Source organism: Pecten maximus, chromosome 4 (assembly GCF_902652985.1).
Source record: "Pecten maximus chromosome 4, xPecMax1.1, whole genome shotgun sequence".
Classification (NCBI taxonomy): domain Eukaryota; kingdom Metazoa; phylum Mollusca; class Bivalvia; order Pectinida; family Pectinidae; genus Pecten; species Pecten maximus.
The window spans coordinates 4,259,714-4,279,271 of NC_047018.1; the positions used below are offsets into that span (position 1 = coordinate 4,259,714).

General features: G+C 36.2%; 3 protein-coding genes across 3 annotated transcripts in view; 2 read left to right on the forward strand and 1 right to left on the reverse strand.

The window, feature by feature from the left end:
- Positions 1 to 4,012, forward strand: part of LOC117325018 (DNA-directed RNA polymerase I subunit RPA1-like) — a 90,302-nt gene extending 86,290 nt beyond the window's left edge. Inside the window, exons 33-35 of the mRNA XM_033880892.1 lie at positions 1,365 to 1,529; positions 2,532 to 2,642; positions 3,227 to 4,012. Of these exons, the coding sequence (XP_033736783.1) occupies positions 1,365 to 1,529; positions 2,532 to 2,642; positions 3,227 to 3,520 (570 nt within the window). The 3' untranslated portion in view covers positions 3,521 to 4,012. The remainder of the gene's footprint in view (positions 1 to 1,364; positions 1,530 to 2,531; positions 2,643 to 3,226) is intronic.
- On the reverse strand, positions 3,693 to 10,178 carry LOC117325017 (rRNA-processing protein UTP23 homolog). Its single transcript, XM_033880890.1, has 4 exons — positions 10,102 to 10,178; positions 6,992 to 7,231; positions 6,369 to 6,511; positions 3,693 to 5,465 (listed from the first exon to the last, which is right to left on the reverse strand). Exons 2-4 carry the CDS (start codon positions 7,203 to 7,205, stop codon positions 5,055 to 5,057), a joined length of 768 nt encoding a protein of 255 aa, XP_033736781.1. The 5' UTR covers positions 7,206 to 7,231; positions 10,102 to 10,178; the 3' UTR covers positions 3,693 to 5,054.
- A 22-nt stretch (positions 10,179 to 10,200) lies between these two features.
- On the forward strand, positions 10,201 to 19,408 carry LOC117325015 (eukaryotic translation initiation factor 3 subunit H-like). The gene is made up of 6 exons (XM_033880888.1): positions 10,201 to 10,317; positions 12,569 to 12,725; positions 13,830 to 13,997; positions 14,556 to 14,805; positions 18,504 to 18,639; positions 19,162 to 19,408. The coding sequence occupies exons 1-6, from the start codon at positions 10,258 to 10,260 to the stop codon at positions 19,381 to 19,383; spliced, it is 993 nt and encodes a 330-aa protein (XP_033736779.1). The 5' UTR covers positions 10,201 to 10,257; the 3' UTR covers positions 19,384 to 19,408.
- Positions 19,409 to 19,558: the final 150 nt, after the last annotated feature.

Genomic DNA, 19,558 nt, shown 5'->3' on the forward strand with positions numbered 1-19,558 from the left:
AAACCCCAAATTTATTTTTAAGGGGGGGCAAAAATAAAACCTCTTTTAAAAAAATTTTTTAATTTAAAAAAAAAATTTTAAAAATTTTAACCAGAGGTTCTTTGTGTAGAAACCCCGAAAATAATCACTTTTCATTTCTGAGGCAGACCGGATATTGGTCCCCAAGAACCAAAGGTAAAAATTTTCCCCCCTTTTTTTGAAAAAAAAAATGGGAGCAGGGAAAAAGGGGCCCCCCCCCCCGGGGCCGAAAAGGGGAAAACTCCCCCCCCCCCCCCCCCCCCCCCCCCCCCATTTCTTTTTAAGGGAAAACCAAAGGGAAACGGCATTTTTTAAACCCAAAAAAATTTTTCCCCAAAAAAAAAGGGGTTTTTAAAATTTTTTAAAAAACAAAAAAAAAAAAAAAATTAATTTTCCCTTTTTAAAAAACCCTTTTTTTGGGGCCCCACACAAAAAAAAGGGAAATGGGAAATTTAAAAGCCCCCCCCCCCGGGGGGGGGGGGGGGGGGGGGGGGGTTAAAATTTTTTTTTTTTGTTAAACACATATAATCCTATGTCACAGAAAAGATCGAATACTCGTATAGAGTCACTGTTCGCTGGTTCACACACGAAGTTGCCAAAATCACAGTGAATTTAAAATTACCAGCCACGAAACATCGCCGCGTCATGGCGATCGAGATCGACATCATTCTCATTGAACTATGAATGGAATTCCAATGACAGTCGTGACGTCATGCAGTGACGTAGTATTTTATAAAAAAAAATTTGACTTGACATTTAAAAGTACAGTGTGTTCTGTGAAATGATTAAATATGTCGAGGTGCAAATCAAATTATATGTGAAGTTGGGAAACTCATTTCAGCGTTGGCTTTCAGTATTGTTGATAGAACTTCTTTTTCTCGGATGTTGACAATTTGATCACGGCCACGTAAAAGTCGGTCAAGTTACGGTAATTTTTATCGGCGAATTGTTCATTCGTTCATCACTTAACCACAAAATGAATGAAATTTGTGTGCAAACACTGTTTGCCAAAAATAGGGTATGATCTTTCAGAATATCACAAGTATATTTAGTAAAAACGTCAAATAAAGAAATTAAAAATGTGAAGAAAATGGATGGCTGAGGGACACTTTCGCCAGAAATTCGGTAATGATATGAGAGAAAAAGACTCTTTCATTATGTGTGTATGTAGGATAGGGATATTCCACCCTCGGGATCACAAAATGTGGTAAAACCCTCGGCAAGCCTCGGGTTTCACCACATTTTGTGACCCCTCGGGTGGAATGTCCCTATCCTACATATACACATATGAAAGAGTCTTATAATAAATCACACAACTGATGGTGTACTAAATGGTTTGGTTTCAGTTTAATATACAGAATAGTAAAGTGGACATTTCATCACTGCTGGAGGCAGACGCCAAATCAACCATTGTCCACCAGATTCCAGGCATCAACAAATGTTTCTTAACTGAACAGATGGGAGCAGAGCGGCGAGAACTCCATCTAAAGACAGACGGCATAAACATACAGGTATATAGCAAATTATGCTACTTGCACACAAAGATGAAATATGCCCCCGGGGGGGGGGGGTTATATAGTGTTACCCATGTTTGTCCTGTCCTTTCCTGTCCCAATACAATAGCGTAACTAGCTAATCTCAGGAACTGCTGATGCGATCCTCACCAAACTGTGTTTCGGGGTGTCAAGTGGCAGGGGGTCATTTATGTCTTACAGACATTTTTAATTATTAAAAAATTGTGGGATTTACAAAGTTTAGAGCCTTACACCTCAAAATCATGTTGTTAGGATGAAATAATCTATGTTGTTATCAAAGTCATCACCACCAGTGTTGGAGGTACAGTACGCCATTGTTGGACATATCATAGAACTTTCATCGAGACAGTTTTACATGATTTATTGATTTTATTTAATTATATTTACATTCCTAATGTGGTTTGCTGATATGAACATACCAAGTGAAAACAGAGGCAGACAACAAACATATGACCATGAATACACTATGAAAACCGTATGAAAACATCGTCTCTCGTGCAAATCACCTGATTAATCGGGTCATATTAATACCGCGCGCCACAGGATATGTAGCTAGCTACTGGTATTCATAGCCGCAATGAAAATTTAAAAAAATCTATTCAATCCATATATGGACATTCATAGCCGGACTTCTGTCACACAGTTTTTTTAGAGTTGACAATTCTTTTGTTGAGACATTAACTTCTCACGTTTTTAATGGAAATGTATTCCCCCAATTACAAAACTGAATACCTTATATACCTTGTAAAACAATACTACATGTTGAATATCAGCTTGTCTCCTCCACTTTAAGGATTTTATATGGTATCTCTGCATTTGTATTTCATTGCTTTCCATCATTCATTGAAGTACGGGTATGGTAGTAATTGTAAACATCTAGAGATACAGGTCACCTCCATGTACATATAGTGGATATACTTCATAATTATACCTTATCTAATATACGTATATATAGTAGTCTGTAATTCTCCTTTGTAGGAACTATACAAGTATGCAGATATATTGGACATCTCTCAGCTCTACACTAATGACATCCATGCTATGGCCGAGACATATGGAATTGAGGCTGCCTCAAGGGTCATTGTCAAGGTCAGTTAAGGTCATGTTACCATTCATTATTACAAGACAATGTCTGCCTCCAGGTCATTGTCAAGGTAAGTTAAGGTTATGTTACCATTCATTATTACAAGACAATGTCTGCCTCCAGGGTCATTGTCAAGGTCAGTAAAGGTCATGTTGCCTTTCATTATTACAAGACAATGTCTGCCTCCAGGGTCATTGTCAAGGTCAGTAAAGGTCATGTTACCATTCATTATTACAAGACAATGTCTGCCTCCAGGGTCATTGTCAAGGTCAGTTAAAGTCATGTTACCATTCATTATTTCAAGACAATGTCTGCCTTCAGGGTCATTGTCAAGGTCAGTTAGGTCAGGTTATATTTTGTCAAGTTTCATGACAATAATCTGACTATTATCTAGAAAATTCTTATCAGTAGTTATTAATCTTTATTTTAGCCGCCACATAGTTGAGGGGGCATTGATTACTATTTCAAGCTGTTTTACATCACTAAGTGCTAAATGTTGTTATATTTGACGAAAACTAAACAAATTTAGTGATTATTTTCATAATCAAAAAAGTATGAACTTTGAGGCATTTTGATTTTTCTACCACAGGAAATACAGAATGTGTTTGGAGCCTATGGTATTGAGGTTGACTATCGCCACCTGTGCCTTCTGGCTGACTATATGACCTTTGAGGGATCCTATAAACCATTCAACAGGAAAGCTATAGAGACGAGCAGTTCACCATTACAGAAGATGTCATTCGAGACTACCATGCATTTTCTTGTGAAGGCCAGTATCCATGGCAATAAGGATCACCTGCGAAACCCATCATCTCAACTGGTAGCCGGGAGACTGGTGTCATGTGGCACAGGAACATTTGATATCTTACAACCCTTCTGTTGACAAAATTTAACCCCCAGCTTAGGAACTGTTAAGATTTGTGTTCAAGACCATTGTTAAGTTTGAATGATGTATAATTACATCATATTCATTGGACTGGTTTGAATTGTTCGTCCTTAATATGAGAATGTGTATGAAATATATTGTATACTTAAGCAACAATAAACTATTCTCAAAGGAATATTGTTTTATTTATGTCACTTTGCTCAGCATTGAACTCTTTTTCAAATGACTTCAGAATAACCAAGGTATCCAGGAACACACATGGATGAACAAAGGATTAAAAATACTTATACCATGATAATACCATTGTCTACCTAAAGGTCACTGGGATCATATGTGTAAATTTATTTCAATGGCACAAGGAAGCATGATATTTGGCCAAACACATATTGAAATGAATGACATTGACTTACTTCCAAGTTCACTGGGATCAAATAGTCTACAAAAAAAAAAAAACAATAAAAAAGAACTTTTGGATCATATTTTCCAAAAGTATGCAGGAATGAACCACTACTATAAAAAAAGTTGTGAAAGTCAATGAACTACCCCAAATTTTCATGTCATAATATGCTTCAAGTTAAATTAATAAAACAAAGAATGCTCTGGTGACCACTTTCCATTGATACATGTGTATCATTAAAGCTTGGAGGAGTAACACTTCATGTATCAATTTTCATTTCTCATGACCTTGACCTAACATAAATTTCATAAAAAAAGGTTTAGAATATGGACTGATCCACCTTGGAGAGAACAGATGTGCTTCTTGAATATTCAACTAGGTAAGTGATGATGTGATCCAACAAATCTTGTAATATTTAAGGGAAACAATGAGGCAGTATCTGGAATAAAACGTGATTGTATGTACATTTCAATTCATTTACTGTATTTTGTATTACCTTGACAACCATGAATTATAATTTAAATACTGGAAATTAAGTGTGGGTAACTAGGACCAGAATATATTCCCTGTGCTGATGATTAAGATTTCAGCATATCTCTTGAGTGATGCAGTCACAGCAGAAAAGGCTGAAAACTTGAAGATGTGGTAGTTACCGGGGGTTAAACAAAGCTACGGATGTAAATGGATGATTTTCCTTCTTACTACAAATACCTACTAATAATCAGACAAGCGGCCATCTTGGATTATGAGAATTGAAGTTTGTGATCTCTATTTCATAGAAGGTACTGGAGGGATGTGTCTCAAACTTCATGTGTAGGTTCCTGAGAGTCATTTTGATTCAACTATTTTTGCAAAAGTTATTGCCGTTTGTTTATTTTAGCATTTTGTTTTTGTCCCTGAGATCGTACAGATATCAAATTCTTCCTTTGAAACTTGGTAGGCTTTATAATCATGATATAAAGTTGTATTTAATGAGTTGGACACTGTTTTAGTAACTCTTGATTACTGGGGAGGGTTAAAAACATGCCAAAAGTGATGCAAATCTTATTTCAATGCAAGATAGAAACACTGCATAGAATACATGTACTTCAACAGCCGTATATCAGTACTCTTTATTTATTTAAGACAATTAAGCTAGCTATTCACGGCAGCTTTCAAATGTTCACCAAGTGTAGCATTGTTCAACTTTTTCTCATGATTCCTTTTTCTTCGTTTCTTTCTTTTATCCACTGCACTTTCTAAAAATGATTTCTTTGCTTTATTCTTTTCTCCCTTTTTTGACTTTTTACAGGACAGTGGGTTTGGACCCTTGGGCCCTTTCCTTTTAAATTTTTTCTTCACAGGCTCCTCACCAAATGCCTGAACTTTGAGTTTTTTTAGCACGTCCATTTGATGCTCTGAAGGAGCTATTCGCGCTTGCAGTTCCTTGTCTGCCGTTCCTTTGGAGAGTTCTGTTGGAGATTCCATGTTAATGGCATTATAGGCCATAAATAAAAGGGGCACTCCAGGATGTGTTTCCCTCAGTTGTTCTCTCAATCCGTGATCCTAAAACACAAAACATTATTGCAGAATACTGATAATGATTTTGTATGAAAAAGATTTAAAATGTTTAAACATTCGGTTAAATCAAAGATATCAAAAAATGAAAAGAATAACAAACTGAACTTTTTTTAATAAAGAAATAAAACAACAAGATATTAACAAAATTCATTATTCATGTCAAAAACATATTTTCAAACAGAAATGTTTATTTTTCCAGATCAATGATCAGCACTGGGGAAACAACCTAAATGTGAACTTCAATGTAAATCAAATAGAAATCCAAGTTAAAAAGATGCATGAAGAAAATCCCAAAGCTAAAGTAATTTCTGTCACTCTCCTCACTTTCACCCGTTATACATCACTATTATGCTGCACTTTCATTGGCTAGCATCCGCTCAGACGACCTACATTTGGCTTCTCACTGGCTCCTCACTCACTCTGATTAGTAAATATCGGCTCCTCTTGCTTGATCCTCCAACCTACTTACAACTGGCTCCTCACTCGCTCCGATTGGCTACACACTAGTTATATTTAGAATTTGATACTATAATTACACGAGCCTTACGCAACCTGTCAATCACACATCACTCTAATACACAGTTCCCTACTACTAATTCTGTAAACAACTTATATGAAGTCTAACAATAACACATATAAACTCTATATAACATTTCCAATCAATTGAAAATGATACCGGCGTGAAATATATTTCCACGCTACAGACATATTTGATTTTATAGAGGGTCCTTAATAAACAGGGAATTAAATAGAGGTGGTATTGATAGATACGGAATGGGTTTTCATAGAAAGAACATGAGCTTTGTAGATGGGTCTTTGCAAACTTGTTTAGCATTATGGGACTAGAAATCTTCAAATTGCCTTATATATATACATGTATATACTTGCCTGAGTTGCAACTATGAGTTGTCCCCCCTGGGTTTTCTTCACAATCGACTGTATGCATCTGGCTGCCTTGACTGGTTTGCTGTGCTTACAGTGCTGTACATTAAACTGTTGTAGGATCTTCAGTGGGCCATATAGAAGGGTACCTGTATATATACACAACACCAAACATTAAATGATTCCTTGCATCCTGAAGCTATACCTCATGTTAAATCATCAACAATTGAAATAGAACAAAGACAGGAAACGGTAGTCTGTGTCACGAGGTGGCCAGTTGTTAGTGTTTAGCATGTTAACAATACCATAAGATCAGTTGGATGGTGCCTTCTGGAATACGTCGCTTCATATATGATGTGACACCACGTACTGAAATGTCATGTTATGATTAGAAGCACATCGGCTTTACATCTCTCCCAGTCTGTTAAAATCACACCAGATTGGATTGGTTTCTTTGTGTGTCAATTTTGTTATCGAGTGTCAAGCAGAGAACCAAATACCTGGTACTGTTTTTTACTACTTCAGTATGTTAGGGCCCGTAAATAGCAACAACTTTCAAGTGAGGCAGACAAAATATGTACTCAACATATACACTTTGAACTGTCCAATATTATAAAAAAAAACCTTACCAAATGCAGCACATTCTTCTTTAATACACTCCGTTGTTATTATGTTGACCTCTCCCTCCATGTAGCGGGGCATCTGGTCACTGATATTAACCTTGAATGTCAGTGCTGATTTACAGAATGTTCCATCAACTAGGATATTGTATGGAGTATTCAGTCCAAAATTGTTCTTGTAGAAACTGATGAGTTTTCTTACTCTCTTCTGTCTCTTTCTCATTATGATTTACTAGTAGTACCAGGAATCTGTAAACATAAATGTATCTTAACTGATAAGTTTGACAGAATTATTTACAAAAGCATTTTGGGACTTTGTCGCAAAATCTTAAATGTACATATCATGATCCTAATTCAGTACAATTGTATTTAATAAGTACAAGTTTGTGTCAGTGGAGGTTTGGTTTAAGGAATTTCCTTGTCAATCAATGGCAATCATAAGGACTACTTGGTTTTATTGGCAAAGAAATTGGTACAGGCATGTATCAGAAAGGCAGGGGTGGTCATACTCAGATGGATATGGAGAAAGACGGGAGGATCACCAGATATACAGGATAATGGGAGATGGGCAGCCAGTAGTAATGCAGCAGGGCCAGCAGGGAAAAAAAGATGACCACCAAGTGTAACATGCTGCAATACAAACATGAGCAACAGCAAGTGTAAGCCCAATCACGACTTGGACTGGTAAACCACATTATCTCATGTACACACATTTGTTGTTACCCTATACCGTAGGTGTCTGTCATAATTTTGTTTCTAGTCGCTGCCTTTTCTTGTCATTGTTTATAAATTTATGTTTACTGTTTATATGTTTTCAGTCATTATTTCCTCAAGACAACTAGAAGTATAAACAAAACTCAATTCAAACCTGGGTTGACCAGTAACACCAGACAGTACAGAACACATGTACGTAAGGCAGAAGCACACGTAAGAACACCCCTCCCATATTACAATAGCATGCTTCTTAATAATTAGCTCACTTGGAAGAGCCAGGTATTACTGTATTACAATCATGGATGACCCATCATATTCCTACAAGAGTGCTTGCAATCCACTTCTTTAACAGATTCTATAATTCAGATTTTTTAAATTTGTTAGGTTAACATTAATTGTAATTGTATTTCAACAATCTTATAATTACTGTACAAATGGATTAGACAACAGGCAAGCCTTTATAAATCTTGACAAACTAAAACACATTGACAGACACGTGAACCCAAACAGACTAGGCAAACACAATATATATTTCACTCTTTTACCTTTCATAAATATTCAGGAAAGGGCACTCAGGTTCACTTACGACACACAGGACAATACTGACGAAAATTTACTAGCCTGTTCAAAATTACCATTGGTCAGAATTAGGAGACTCAGACGTTTTGCAATAGAAGTCTTTAAAATCACAAACAAACACCCACATATGTATGTGACTTAACCTATATCATAGAGAAAGCATACACATTTTGATACCACAACACTGCAGATGTACCCCATATTTAGTAAATTATTACATCATTTCATCACTACATATACATTCCATTATTACATCATCATTTCATCACTACATATTCACTTCATTATTACATCATCATTTCATCACTACATTTCAATCACTACGACACTTTAACATTATAATTATTTCATTGCAACATCATTACATTGCTATATACCATCAATATTTTATGACATTATATTTACATATCACTATATACATCTACTGTCATCATAACATTGATGCAACTTTTCATCACTCATTGTATATGACATTACAACAAGTCATCATATATATTATTGGATGTCAAAAACATGCATGCACGCACATACACAGAGAGAAGGGGGGGGGGGGGGGGGGGTTGATTAGAGAAGAAGAGAAGAGATGGGACATGATTGAGCAAGTGCAGCAAAGTAAATTAAAGGATAGAAGGAATAGTATTGATAATTTTCATGATAAAAAAAGTCTATTAATATTTATATCATGCAAAACCATATAAAACTGTCTAATTTGAGTTTTTTCACAAAAAAAAGTCTCGCACGAGATAAACACAAATACAATGATACTATTTTTTTAGATAAGCACTCTGAATTCTTTAGTTTTTCATTACACACCAAAAAGGCATGTACGTCAACCAGACATGGGTATGTGTGTGTAGCTAACCTGTGCAGACTTATTCCGTGTGCATCTTGACACAGACAACCCTCGGTTACCTGTGCATGAATGTTGCCATTCAGACTGAACATTCGATGGCTAGTCATTATCAACTTTGCGATGAATTTCTGAAATTTTCTTACAAAAGCTTTTTTGCCAATTACTTATCAACACCAGTCATTTATTTTAAGTATATGTAGCAACTTTTTATTTATTTATAAAAATTGACTTACAGTGTATTATATATATAACATAGTAACACAAATGACGAAGGAAGACAACTTTTTGACTCGTGCCCAGCTGGCCGGGCCTCGAACTCACGATCTACGGCACCCAATCGCCTAGCCAGAAATACCCGCAGCTTATACCGCTGTGCCACATCGTGTTCCTAAAAAAGAACATTTCAATGACGCAGAGTTGGTCGGCCGATACCATACCCTGACATGATCATAGTGGAAGTCGTCTATAAGATGATATGAATACCTAAATCGCAATGTATTTAATTTACATACATGGATACGAATTGTACATAATTATAAATATTTCTCTCGGTACAACTACGACAGGAAATTCAAATCTACATCTTCGGATCACCAACACATAGTGTATATGATACATTGTGATAATAAATAGATATATAACATAGTAACACAAATGACGAAGGAAGACAACTTTTTGACTCGTATATATATACTCTTAGCATTCCGTGATTATATTTGGTGATATTGATTTTTTTCTGTGAAAATATAAAATATAAAAGTTTAAGCTGGCGTTCTATGCGAAGTACCAGTACATACAAGTGTCATGCTCCACCTAAGCTGTTATTATGACTGTGAGGTTAGGAATTCGTGCAAAGTCAATTACACTGTAGAGTTCCCGTGACAGTGCATAGCTACCCGGTAGTCCTAACTCCAAAAAAAACTGAATGAATTGTCTTATGCGAAAACTTGAGTATCGACAGTTATATACTCACCACAAAATAAGCATTCACATGTAGGCTACATGTACAGCTTCTCTGAAACACATGGAAAAAATATTGAATCGGGGTTAAAGATGCGCTTATGATTTATTTCATTACGCGTTGGATTAAAACATTTTGAAGACTAAAGCAATCCTTTCATCTGGAAAAATGGCGACGGCAAGACCCACGTTGAGTTCAGCGGTACAATATGTCCAGATCGACGGTCTGGTATGTCTTTTTTTAGCACAAATCTGTTTCATTTGAGTCATTTACAACATGAATTGAATGTTTATTTACATCTTCCTCAAATTAAACCCTATTTAAGGTATTTTCGTAGACATGTTCTGAAGTGCGAGGACCGTACCGGTACATTGTCATCAGCCTAGGATATTACAGTACATTGTAACCTCTTTCCGAATATACATTATCACGTTTACCGAGTACCTATCTTAATTTAATACAATTACGAAAGAAGCCCCTGTGGAAATTCCCCATATACTATTGAAAATTGATCAATATGGTCGGACCATTACAGACCCATTGAACCACAGACACTAGGGTTCACATATACAGTATGTATATATATGAAATGGGTCTCATATGGAGTCATACATTTCTACACGATTGTATATCATATACGATTCATGTCGTATATTATCATTTGTAAGTCGAACCCTTGTGATTGACCAAGACTTGAAACGCGTACAGTCAAAACCAACAATGCACACAATCTCAGAGATTTATCAATAGTGATTTTATGACATTTATGTAAATATAATTGTTTGTTATATATAATACTAAAGGCCTATATCTAATTGATTAGATAATCACCTCTTGCTAAGTTGCTAGATAGATATGTGTTGCCTATATATTCACCAGACATGATTTATCTGTCAAAATGTCTGAATTTAAGATTTACCGGAGTATATGGTGATAATAGGTGGAGCCAGATGAAATTCATTTATAAGGTTCTAATTAGGATATGTTATGGACACAGGCTTATATAACCTCTATATCAATATCAATGTATTCCAACAAAATGTTTCAATTTTTCAGTTTGGTGTAATATGGATAAAGTGTTCGTGCCAGATTTTCTGGTATATTAGAGTGGTCTTTGAATATACACATACTGCCCTGATCATGAACAGTCAAAATTAGTTCTTTTGAAAATTGTAATAAATCATTAGATTTGATGATAGATATTAGAAATATCAAAACTAATAAATACATTTCCTATACACAACAGACATGTTTGTCTATAGGCATAGTCTATGATATAAATCAATAGATGAATTTAATTTGTAATACCTTTCCCTTAAAGATGCTACACCTCCGACAGAGTGTAATAAATTGTTATTATTTTGACAATAAATGACATTTAGTCCATATATGTATGCCTATTTAAAACCTTCAAATAAAAAATAATAGTTTCATAACGTCAAAAATTGTCGTAATGAAGCCATGAAGTTACCTACTTTTGAATATTCCTGCCTATGAAAGAGACCAACATTATAATCTCCTTTGCATACACATGACCTTGGTCGCAGTGCATTCAGAAGAAAACAAATATGAGGCAAATACTGCCTGTTGCCTATCTTAATTACAAATCTAAAATGCTGAGGTTTTATATATATATATAATGCATAAAGAAACTAAAAACAAAAAAAACCCATTTCAATATTATCTGTTGCGAAAAATCATGATCCTGTGCATGCTGCCACTCGCGAACTGAAAAGCTTTCTTATAATTAGCGTTACCCACTTCAGCCCCATATCATGAAAGAAATCTGAGTCATTGATTCAATCGCATCACATGCTATGATCATGAGTAACAACAGACCGAATGTTACACTGCATACATGTGTAAGTTAAACTCTTGCCTCTCCAACAAAAACTACCATTTCCTCATGTGTTCTGATTACATCGCCTTCCATTGCTGTCTATGCAGTCTCCGATTGAAATCCATCCCTTTATTCATTTCATAATCTAATTTACACTTAATTTTTTTAATTTCTGGAGATGTCAATACTTGAGGCCTTCCGTGCTTCTTAGTGTGATTGCCATTACTCGTTTGTGGTTCTCTGTTATTCGGCACATGCACAATCAGTATTTCATTCAATATGGTGGTGGTGCGAAATGGAATTTCTTTGGAGCGCAATAAATTATTTTTAGTTTTTTTAATTTCAAAGATGAATAGGAATATGACAATTTCCGAAGGTGGTAATAGTGTAAAGTATGTAAGTTTAATTGCTGAAGAAAAATACATATAAGTCTAATCGTGTTTTTTAATTGGTAAAAATACTTTTTGTTGGAGGTGTAGCACCTTTAATATAAGTAAAGAAAGAAATTAACAGCCTAACAAACCATAGAACAAATTACAAGCACTAGATCTTCTGCAATTAAACAAAATAAGTTCATACAGTGTCTTTGCATCTGTGGCATTAAGTGTTTAAATGCTAGATGTGGTTGTCTTATTGTAGGTGGTGCTGAAGGTGATCAAACACTGTCAGGAAGAGGGTGCTGGTGGTACTGACTTGGTACAGGGTGTCTTACTGGGATTGGTAGTGGAGAATCGACTCGAGATCACCAACTGCTTCCCTTTTCCCAGACATAATGAGGATGAGGACTTTGATGAAGGTTGGTAACCAGATAAGCAAGGCCAACAATCATGATGTAGGTGTAACTTAATTTTTTGGGGTGAAAGGCTGCCAGGAAACTTGACAGTAAAATCTTAATGTTTTTGAGCCAGCAGAGACTGCTGGGAACCTGACAGCAATAGCTTGATGTTTTCAGGGTCAAAGACTGCCCGGAAACTGACGGCAATAGCTTAATATTTTCGGGGTCAGAGATTGCCAGGAAAAAAAGCATTGAATGGAAAACTGAAACATGAATAATATCCAGTACATTATAATTCTGCTGCAATGTTTGGTCTTGATATACTGTAAATCACTTATATTTCGCGAGTACTTAATTTCGCGAACTCACCTAATTTGACTTATTCGCGAATACATAATTTCGCGAATTCCGATCTCAAAATGACTTTAAATTCGCGAATAACGTTAACAGATCGGAGATATGTCCATGTTGGTAGCCATTTTGTTGATGAGAATCATGTGACGGTACAAGAAAAGTCATGTGATTCAATCATGTGATATCGGTGTCTGGTCATGATCATACTGAATTGTATTTACCGTACCTGTATACGTCTCTCGGCAATATACAAGTGGATTAAACAAAAGAAATGTGGTGTTCAACGTGCGTTTATATTTGGAGGGTGAAATGAGTTGTTTTCAATATAAATAAAGCTTTCACGCCCGCTCATATCCTCGGGACCGTACCTAATTAACTACATGTAAAACGTTGTCAAGAAGTTAATTAAGTCTGAGTTCAACCACAATATTAGTGTTCAGTGGGGTTTTGTGATATAAAATTACACTCTGATCTACATGTAAGTATATAATCTATCATTCTATTATTACTTTAATGGCGATGTCTGTTCACCAACTAAAGATTACGATCATTTCAAAATGGACGCCAATTATTCTTGTCATTTTTATATAAATATTCGCGAGGGATTTGAATTCGCGTTTGACTCTCCTCGCGAATTACGCGAAAATAAATACCACGCAAAATATAAGTGATTTACAGTAGTCAGATGGAGCTTCATGTTCAATTAACAATTTTGAAGTTAATTGGGAGGAACAACTGATTTCCTTATTAACATTATGGATTTGTTTACAGTTCAGTACCAGATGGAGATGATGAGGAATCTTCGCCATGTCAACATTGACCATCTCCACGTCGGCTGGTATCAAAGTACATACTTCGGTTCCTTTATCAACAGACTGTTTCTCGACTCGCAGTTCAACTACCAACACTCAATAGAGGAGTCTGTTGTCCTCATCTATGGTATGTCTTGGAAAGGGTTGTATAATTTTCTTACATAAGCACTCAACATAGAAATATCAAATTTGAGAGCAACGAAACTTCAACAACAACGAAGTATTATTTAACATCTTATTTGCTTCAGTATATGATGTACAAAATTAATGTATATTATTTTTTTAATATGATTTTTATCAAATAACAAATTCTGAAATACCAAAATAAGTAAAACCAGGAATTATTTCCTTGGCCTGGTATGGTGTTCATAAGTCATGGTTGAGTGATCACAAATCATCCGTGCATTTAAATGGGTCACTTGTGAACTATAAACATAGGTCTACCTATCCTGGATTAAGTTGTTTTTATTAAAAACTATAGCTCGTCAACCAAGCAGGAGACATTTGTCAAAAGCAATGAACAAATAAGTTAAGGACAGGGCACCTAACTACTTAATCTTAATTTTCAAATAAGTTTTTCATTTAGAAACTAATAAGTTAACAGATTATTCTTGAATCATAACTATTCTGTTTTATTATTTGTTTTACATGAAAAGATGAGAAACATGACAAATTGACATTTCAGATCCATTGAGAACCACAAAGGGCTATCTGTCACTCAAAGCATACCGACTAACTAAAGACATGATGGACTTCTATAGGGAGGGCGACTTCACTCCAGACAGCCTCAAGGAAGCAGGCATCAGCTTTAAAAATATGCTGGAAGAAATCCCAGTGATCATAAGGAATTCCCACCTGTGTAACAGTCTTCTGTGTGAGGTTGATCAGAGCTTGAATTCCAGCCAGAAGTTCAACTTTCTTGACCTTGCAACGAGGTAAAAACTAATATTAATGTTTCAGCTTGTTTTAGCTTCATCTAGAATTAATGTGAATCATCAAATATTATCACATCTTTAAGTCTTAAATAGCCAAACATAGGTATTTGTATCTTCCTTTTGACCTGTCTTGCCCGAGATCAGACGTGTTGCCAGCTACTCTGTGTGATATGTTGCCAGCTACTCTGTGCGATATGTTGCCAGCTACTCTGTGCGATATGTTGCCAGCTACTCTGTGCGATATGTTGCCAGCTACTCTGTGCGATATGTTGCCAGCTACTCTGTGTGATATGTTGCCAGCTACTCTGTGTGATATGTTGCCAGCTACTCTGTGCGATATGTTGCCAGCTACTCTGTGTGATATGTTGCCAGCTACTCTGTGCGATACGTTGCCAGCTACTCTGTGCGATACGTTGCCAGCTTCTCTGTGCGATATGTTGCCAGCTACTCTGTGCGATACGTTGCCAGCTACTCTGTGCGATACGTTGCCAGCTACTCTGTGCGATATGTTGCCAGCTACTCTGTGCGATATGTTGCCAGCTACTCTGTGCGATATGTTGCCAGCTACTCTGTGCGATATGTTGCCAGCTACTCTGTGCGATATGTTGCCAGCTACTCTGTGCTATATGTTGCCAGCTACTCTGTGCGATATGTTGCCAGCTACTCTGTGCGATATGTTGCCAGCTACTCTGTGCGATATGTTGCCAGCTACTCTGTGCGATATGTTGCCAGCTATTCTGTGCGATATGTTGCCAGCTATTCTGAGCGATATGTTGCCAGCTACTCTGTGCGATATGTTGCCAGCTATTCTGTGCGATATGTTGCCAGCTACTGTAATGTCTGATATGTTGCCAGACACTATTACAACTTCAGAAGTTTGGACATTTCATCCAAAGCTTATTTTGAGCTCATTGGTTGACAACTTCATGGTACAAGTCTTAGTCTATAGAAGTAAATATCTATTTAGGCCTATGTTGGAAGTTCTTCCAATGTTGAAGTTTTTTGCCATTACCTTCTTAAGTCTGATTGTACCAGCATTTATGATAATTGTAAAGAGGTAGAGCCACAAAATGATGTTATGCAACCCAAAAAATCATAAAAAATAAATATGTAAAAATGTTGTTCAACATAGTGTTAAATCAGTTAGAGAAAGCACACATGTGTAATAATACTAAGGGTGTAACAATACATTGTACTATCAATATTAAAATTATGATTTTATACCTCTCAATTCGATAAATGGATGACGAATTCATCAAGTTGTTAACAATCGTTGATAGTGTGCCAAGCTATCGATAGTTTTAATAGTTTCTATTAATGATACTTGGCTGCCATGCCCTCTGCTAATCAAGTGGGGTTTTGTTTTGTTTAAGAGTTATTTCCCCTTACATGTGAACGTCGGTAGAAATTTAAACACACTTATGATCGAGAATAAAATCGTGATCTGTTGCCGCACCTAACCCTTTGTGAAACTGATTATGTGATAGTGATAACGACTGATTTATCATTGATAGTGATGACGACTGATTTATCAGTGATAGTGATAACAACTGATTTATCAGTGATAGTCACAACTGACTTATCAGTGATAGTGATAACAACTGATTTATCAGTGATAGTCACAATTGATTTATCAGTGATAGTGATAACGACTGACTTATCAGTGATAGTGATAACGACCGATTTATCAGTGATAGTGATAACGACCGATTTATCAGTGATAGTGATAACGACCGACTTATCAGTGATAGTGATAACGACTGATTTATCAGTGATAGTGATAACGACCGACTTATCAGTGATAGTGATAACGACCGATTTATCAGTGATAGTGATTACGACCGATTTATCAGTGATAGTGATTACGACCGATTTATCAGTGATAGTGATAACGACCGATTTATCAGTGATAGTGATGACGACTGATTTATCAGTGATAGTGATAACGACCGACTTATCAGTGATAGTGATAACGACTGATTTATCAGTGATAGTGATAACGACCGATTTATCAGTGATAGTGATAACTGATTTATCAGTGATAGTGATGACGACTGATTTATCAGTGATAGTGATAACGACCGATTTATCAGTGATAGTGATAACGACCGATTTATCAGTGATAGTGATTACGACCGATTTATCAGTGATAGTGATAACGACCGACTTATCAGTGATAGTGATAACGACTGATTTATCAGTGATAGTGATAACGACCGATTTATCAGTGATAGTGATAACGACCGATTTATCAGTGATAGTGATAACGACCGATTTATCAGTGATAGTGATAACGACCGACTTATCAGTGATAGTGATGACGACTGATTTATCAGTGATAGTGATAACGACCGACTTATCAGTGATAGTGATAACGACCGACTTATCAGTGATAGTGATAACGACTGATTTATCAGTGATAGTGATGACGACTGATTTATCAGTGATAGTGATAACGACCGATTTATCAGCGATAGTGATAACGTCCGATTTATCAGTGATAGTGATTACGACCGATTTATCAGTGATAGTGATAACGACCGATTTATCAGTGATAGTGATAACGACCGATTTATCAGTGATAGTGATAACGACTGATTCATCAGTGATAGTGATAACGACCGACTTATCAGTGATAGTGATGACGACTGATTTATCAGTGATAGTGATAACGACCGACTTATCAGTGATAGTGATGACGACTGATTTATCAGTGATAGTGATAACGACCGACTTATCAGTGATAGTGATAACGACCGACTTATCAGTGATAGTGATGACGACTGATTTATCAGTGATAGTGATAACGACCGACTTATCAGTGATAGTGATAACGACTGATTTATCAGTGATAGTGATGACGACTGATTTATCAGTGATAGTGATAACGACCGATTTATCAGTGATAGTGATAACGACCGATTTATCAGTGATAGTGATTACGACCGATTTATCAGTGATAGTGATTACGACCGACTTATCAGTGATAGTGATAACGACTGATTTATCAGTGATAGTGATGACGACTGATTTATCATTGATAGTGATGACGACTGATTTATCAGTGATAGTGATGACGACCGATTTATCAGTGATAGTGATGACGACTGATTTATCAGTGATAGTGATAACGACCGACTTATCAGTGATAGTGATGAAGACTGATTTATCAGTGATAGTGATAACGACTGATTTATTAGTGATAGTGATAAGACCGATTTATCAGTGATAGTGATGACAACTGATTTATCAGTGACAGTGATGACAACTGATTTATCAGTGATAGTGATAACGACTGATTTATCAGTGATAGTTATAACGACTGATTTATCAGTGATAGTGATGACGACTGACTTATCAGTGTTTGTTTTTTATCGGATAGCGATCAGTTGTAATACAGTATCAAAAATAATGCAGTACTACTCAGTCCAACTTGATTTTCTAGAAATAAGGTAGTGCTCTCTGATCTTAGGGCAATCTATGTGTAAAATATTTAATGGAGTACTTGTATATATGGCATTATACAAATCATTTTGTAATGAGGGTCACATGGAATAACAGGTCTTGTTAGGTCTGACCTGCTGCAGCCTGGAAAATCACTGACCAATTAAGTACATATCAAAATTTCTTTTGATGTAACAGTTTTGGCTGTTATGAGCTTTGTTCACGTTTAATCACACTGTTCTCCTCTTTCACAGCTCCATGCTTGAGAAGAATCTCCGACAGTTGATGGAATGTGTGGATGACGTGGCTATGGATGCTAACCGCTACCTCAATTTCCAGAGACAGGCTGCGAAACAGAAGCTACAGAAGTCCCAGTACGTTCAGAAAAGGGTACGTATGCCTTGTTCTATATAGGAAGATCTGTTATCATTTCTGTGTTGTACGTGTCTCGTTGTTCGTGATACTTTTCTGTCCCTGAGAGTTTATCATGGTATGATTCCATCCAATGTCAACCTTTGTTCCAACAACTTCTTAATATATTTGCCATTCTATAAGGATGGCCTAAGGTCTAGTCCTGCCTCTAGGTTTTCACTTTTAATATGGAAATCAGTAGTGAAATGTTAACCCATGTATCTGTGTTCTTTTAAAAAAACAAAAACAAAAATCTGTCACTTGTAACATGGTTACAGTCAATGACTATAAAAGCATTATATCCATCTGAGTATTACATGACTTTTGACCCTTCTTGAAACGTACTGGAAAATTGGCTAAATCTTCTTCTTTTTTCTTAAAAGACAAGTTCAGTTTTAAGGACATTTCCCATAGTGAACTGCTTTGATTGCAGCTTGTGTTATCATCAAACAGGTTGTCTCCTAATTTAATGTGATACATGTAACTTTTTGACCAAAACAGGCACAGGAGAATTCACAGCGAGCACAGCATGGTGAGCCCCCTCTTCCAGACGAGGACATCAACAAACTGTTCAAACCCCTCCAGCCCATGGAACGCCTTAACAGCCTTCTATTGGCTGGCCAGATAGACAACTATTGTGCACAAGTTGGGGACTTTGCATCACAGAGCTTAGGAAAACTGTTCTTGTCAGAGAGCTTGAAAAATAAACCTGCAGATAATTAGACATTATAATTGATAATTAACGCGAAAAAAACGTGTTTGTTCCAGATAAAGGATAGACAAATCAAAAGAGAGTGACTTTATAATGTCGCCGCCAGTTTACAAACTAGACATCCCAATACAGAATATGAAAGCTGTGAGATGGAAAATAAATTATTTCCAAATGAACAATGCCTAT

What these genes read in the sequence shown, in the direction of transcription:
- LOC117325015 (XM_033880888.1), top strand. Translation starts at nt 10,258, where the DNA reads ATGGCGACGGCAAGACCCACGTTGAGTTCAGCGGTACAATATGTCCAG. An exon ending in GGATGAGGACTTTGATGAAG is followed by an intron (nt 12,726 to 13,829) that starts GTTGGTAACCAG and finishes ATTTGTTTACAG; the next exon opens with TTCAGTACCAGATGGAGATG. An exon ending in GTCTGTTGTCCTCATCTATG is followed by an intron (nt 13,998 to 14,555) that starts GTATGTCTTGGA and finishes TTGACATTTCAG; the next exon opens with ATCCATTGAGAACCACAAAG.
- LOC117325017 (XM_033880890.1), bottom strand. Translation starts at nt 7,205, where the DNA reads ATGAGAAAGAGACAGAAGAGAGTAAGAAAACTCATCAGTTTCTACAAG. An exon ending in AGAAGAATGTGCTGCATTTG is followed by an intron (nt 6,512 to 6,991) that starts GTAAGGTTTTTT and finishes GTATATATACAG; the next exon opens with GTACCCTTCTATATGGCCCA. An exon ending in AACTCATAGTTGCAACTCAG is followed by an intron (nt 5,466 to 6,368) that starts GCAAGTATATAC and finishes TTTGTGTTTTAG; the next exon opens with GATCACGGATTGAGAGAACA.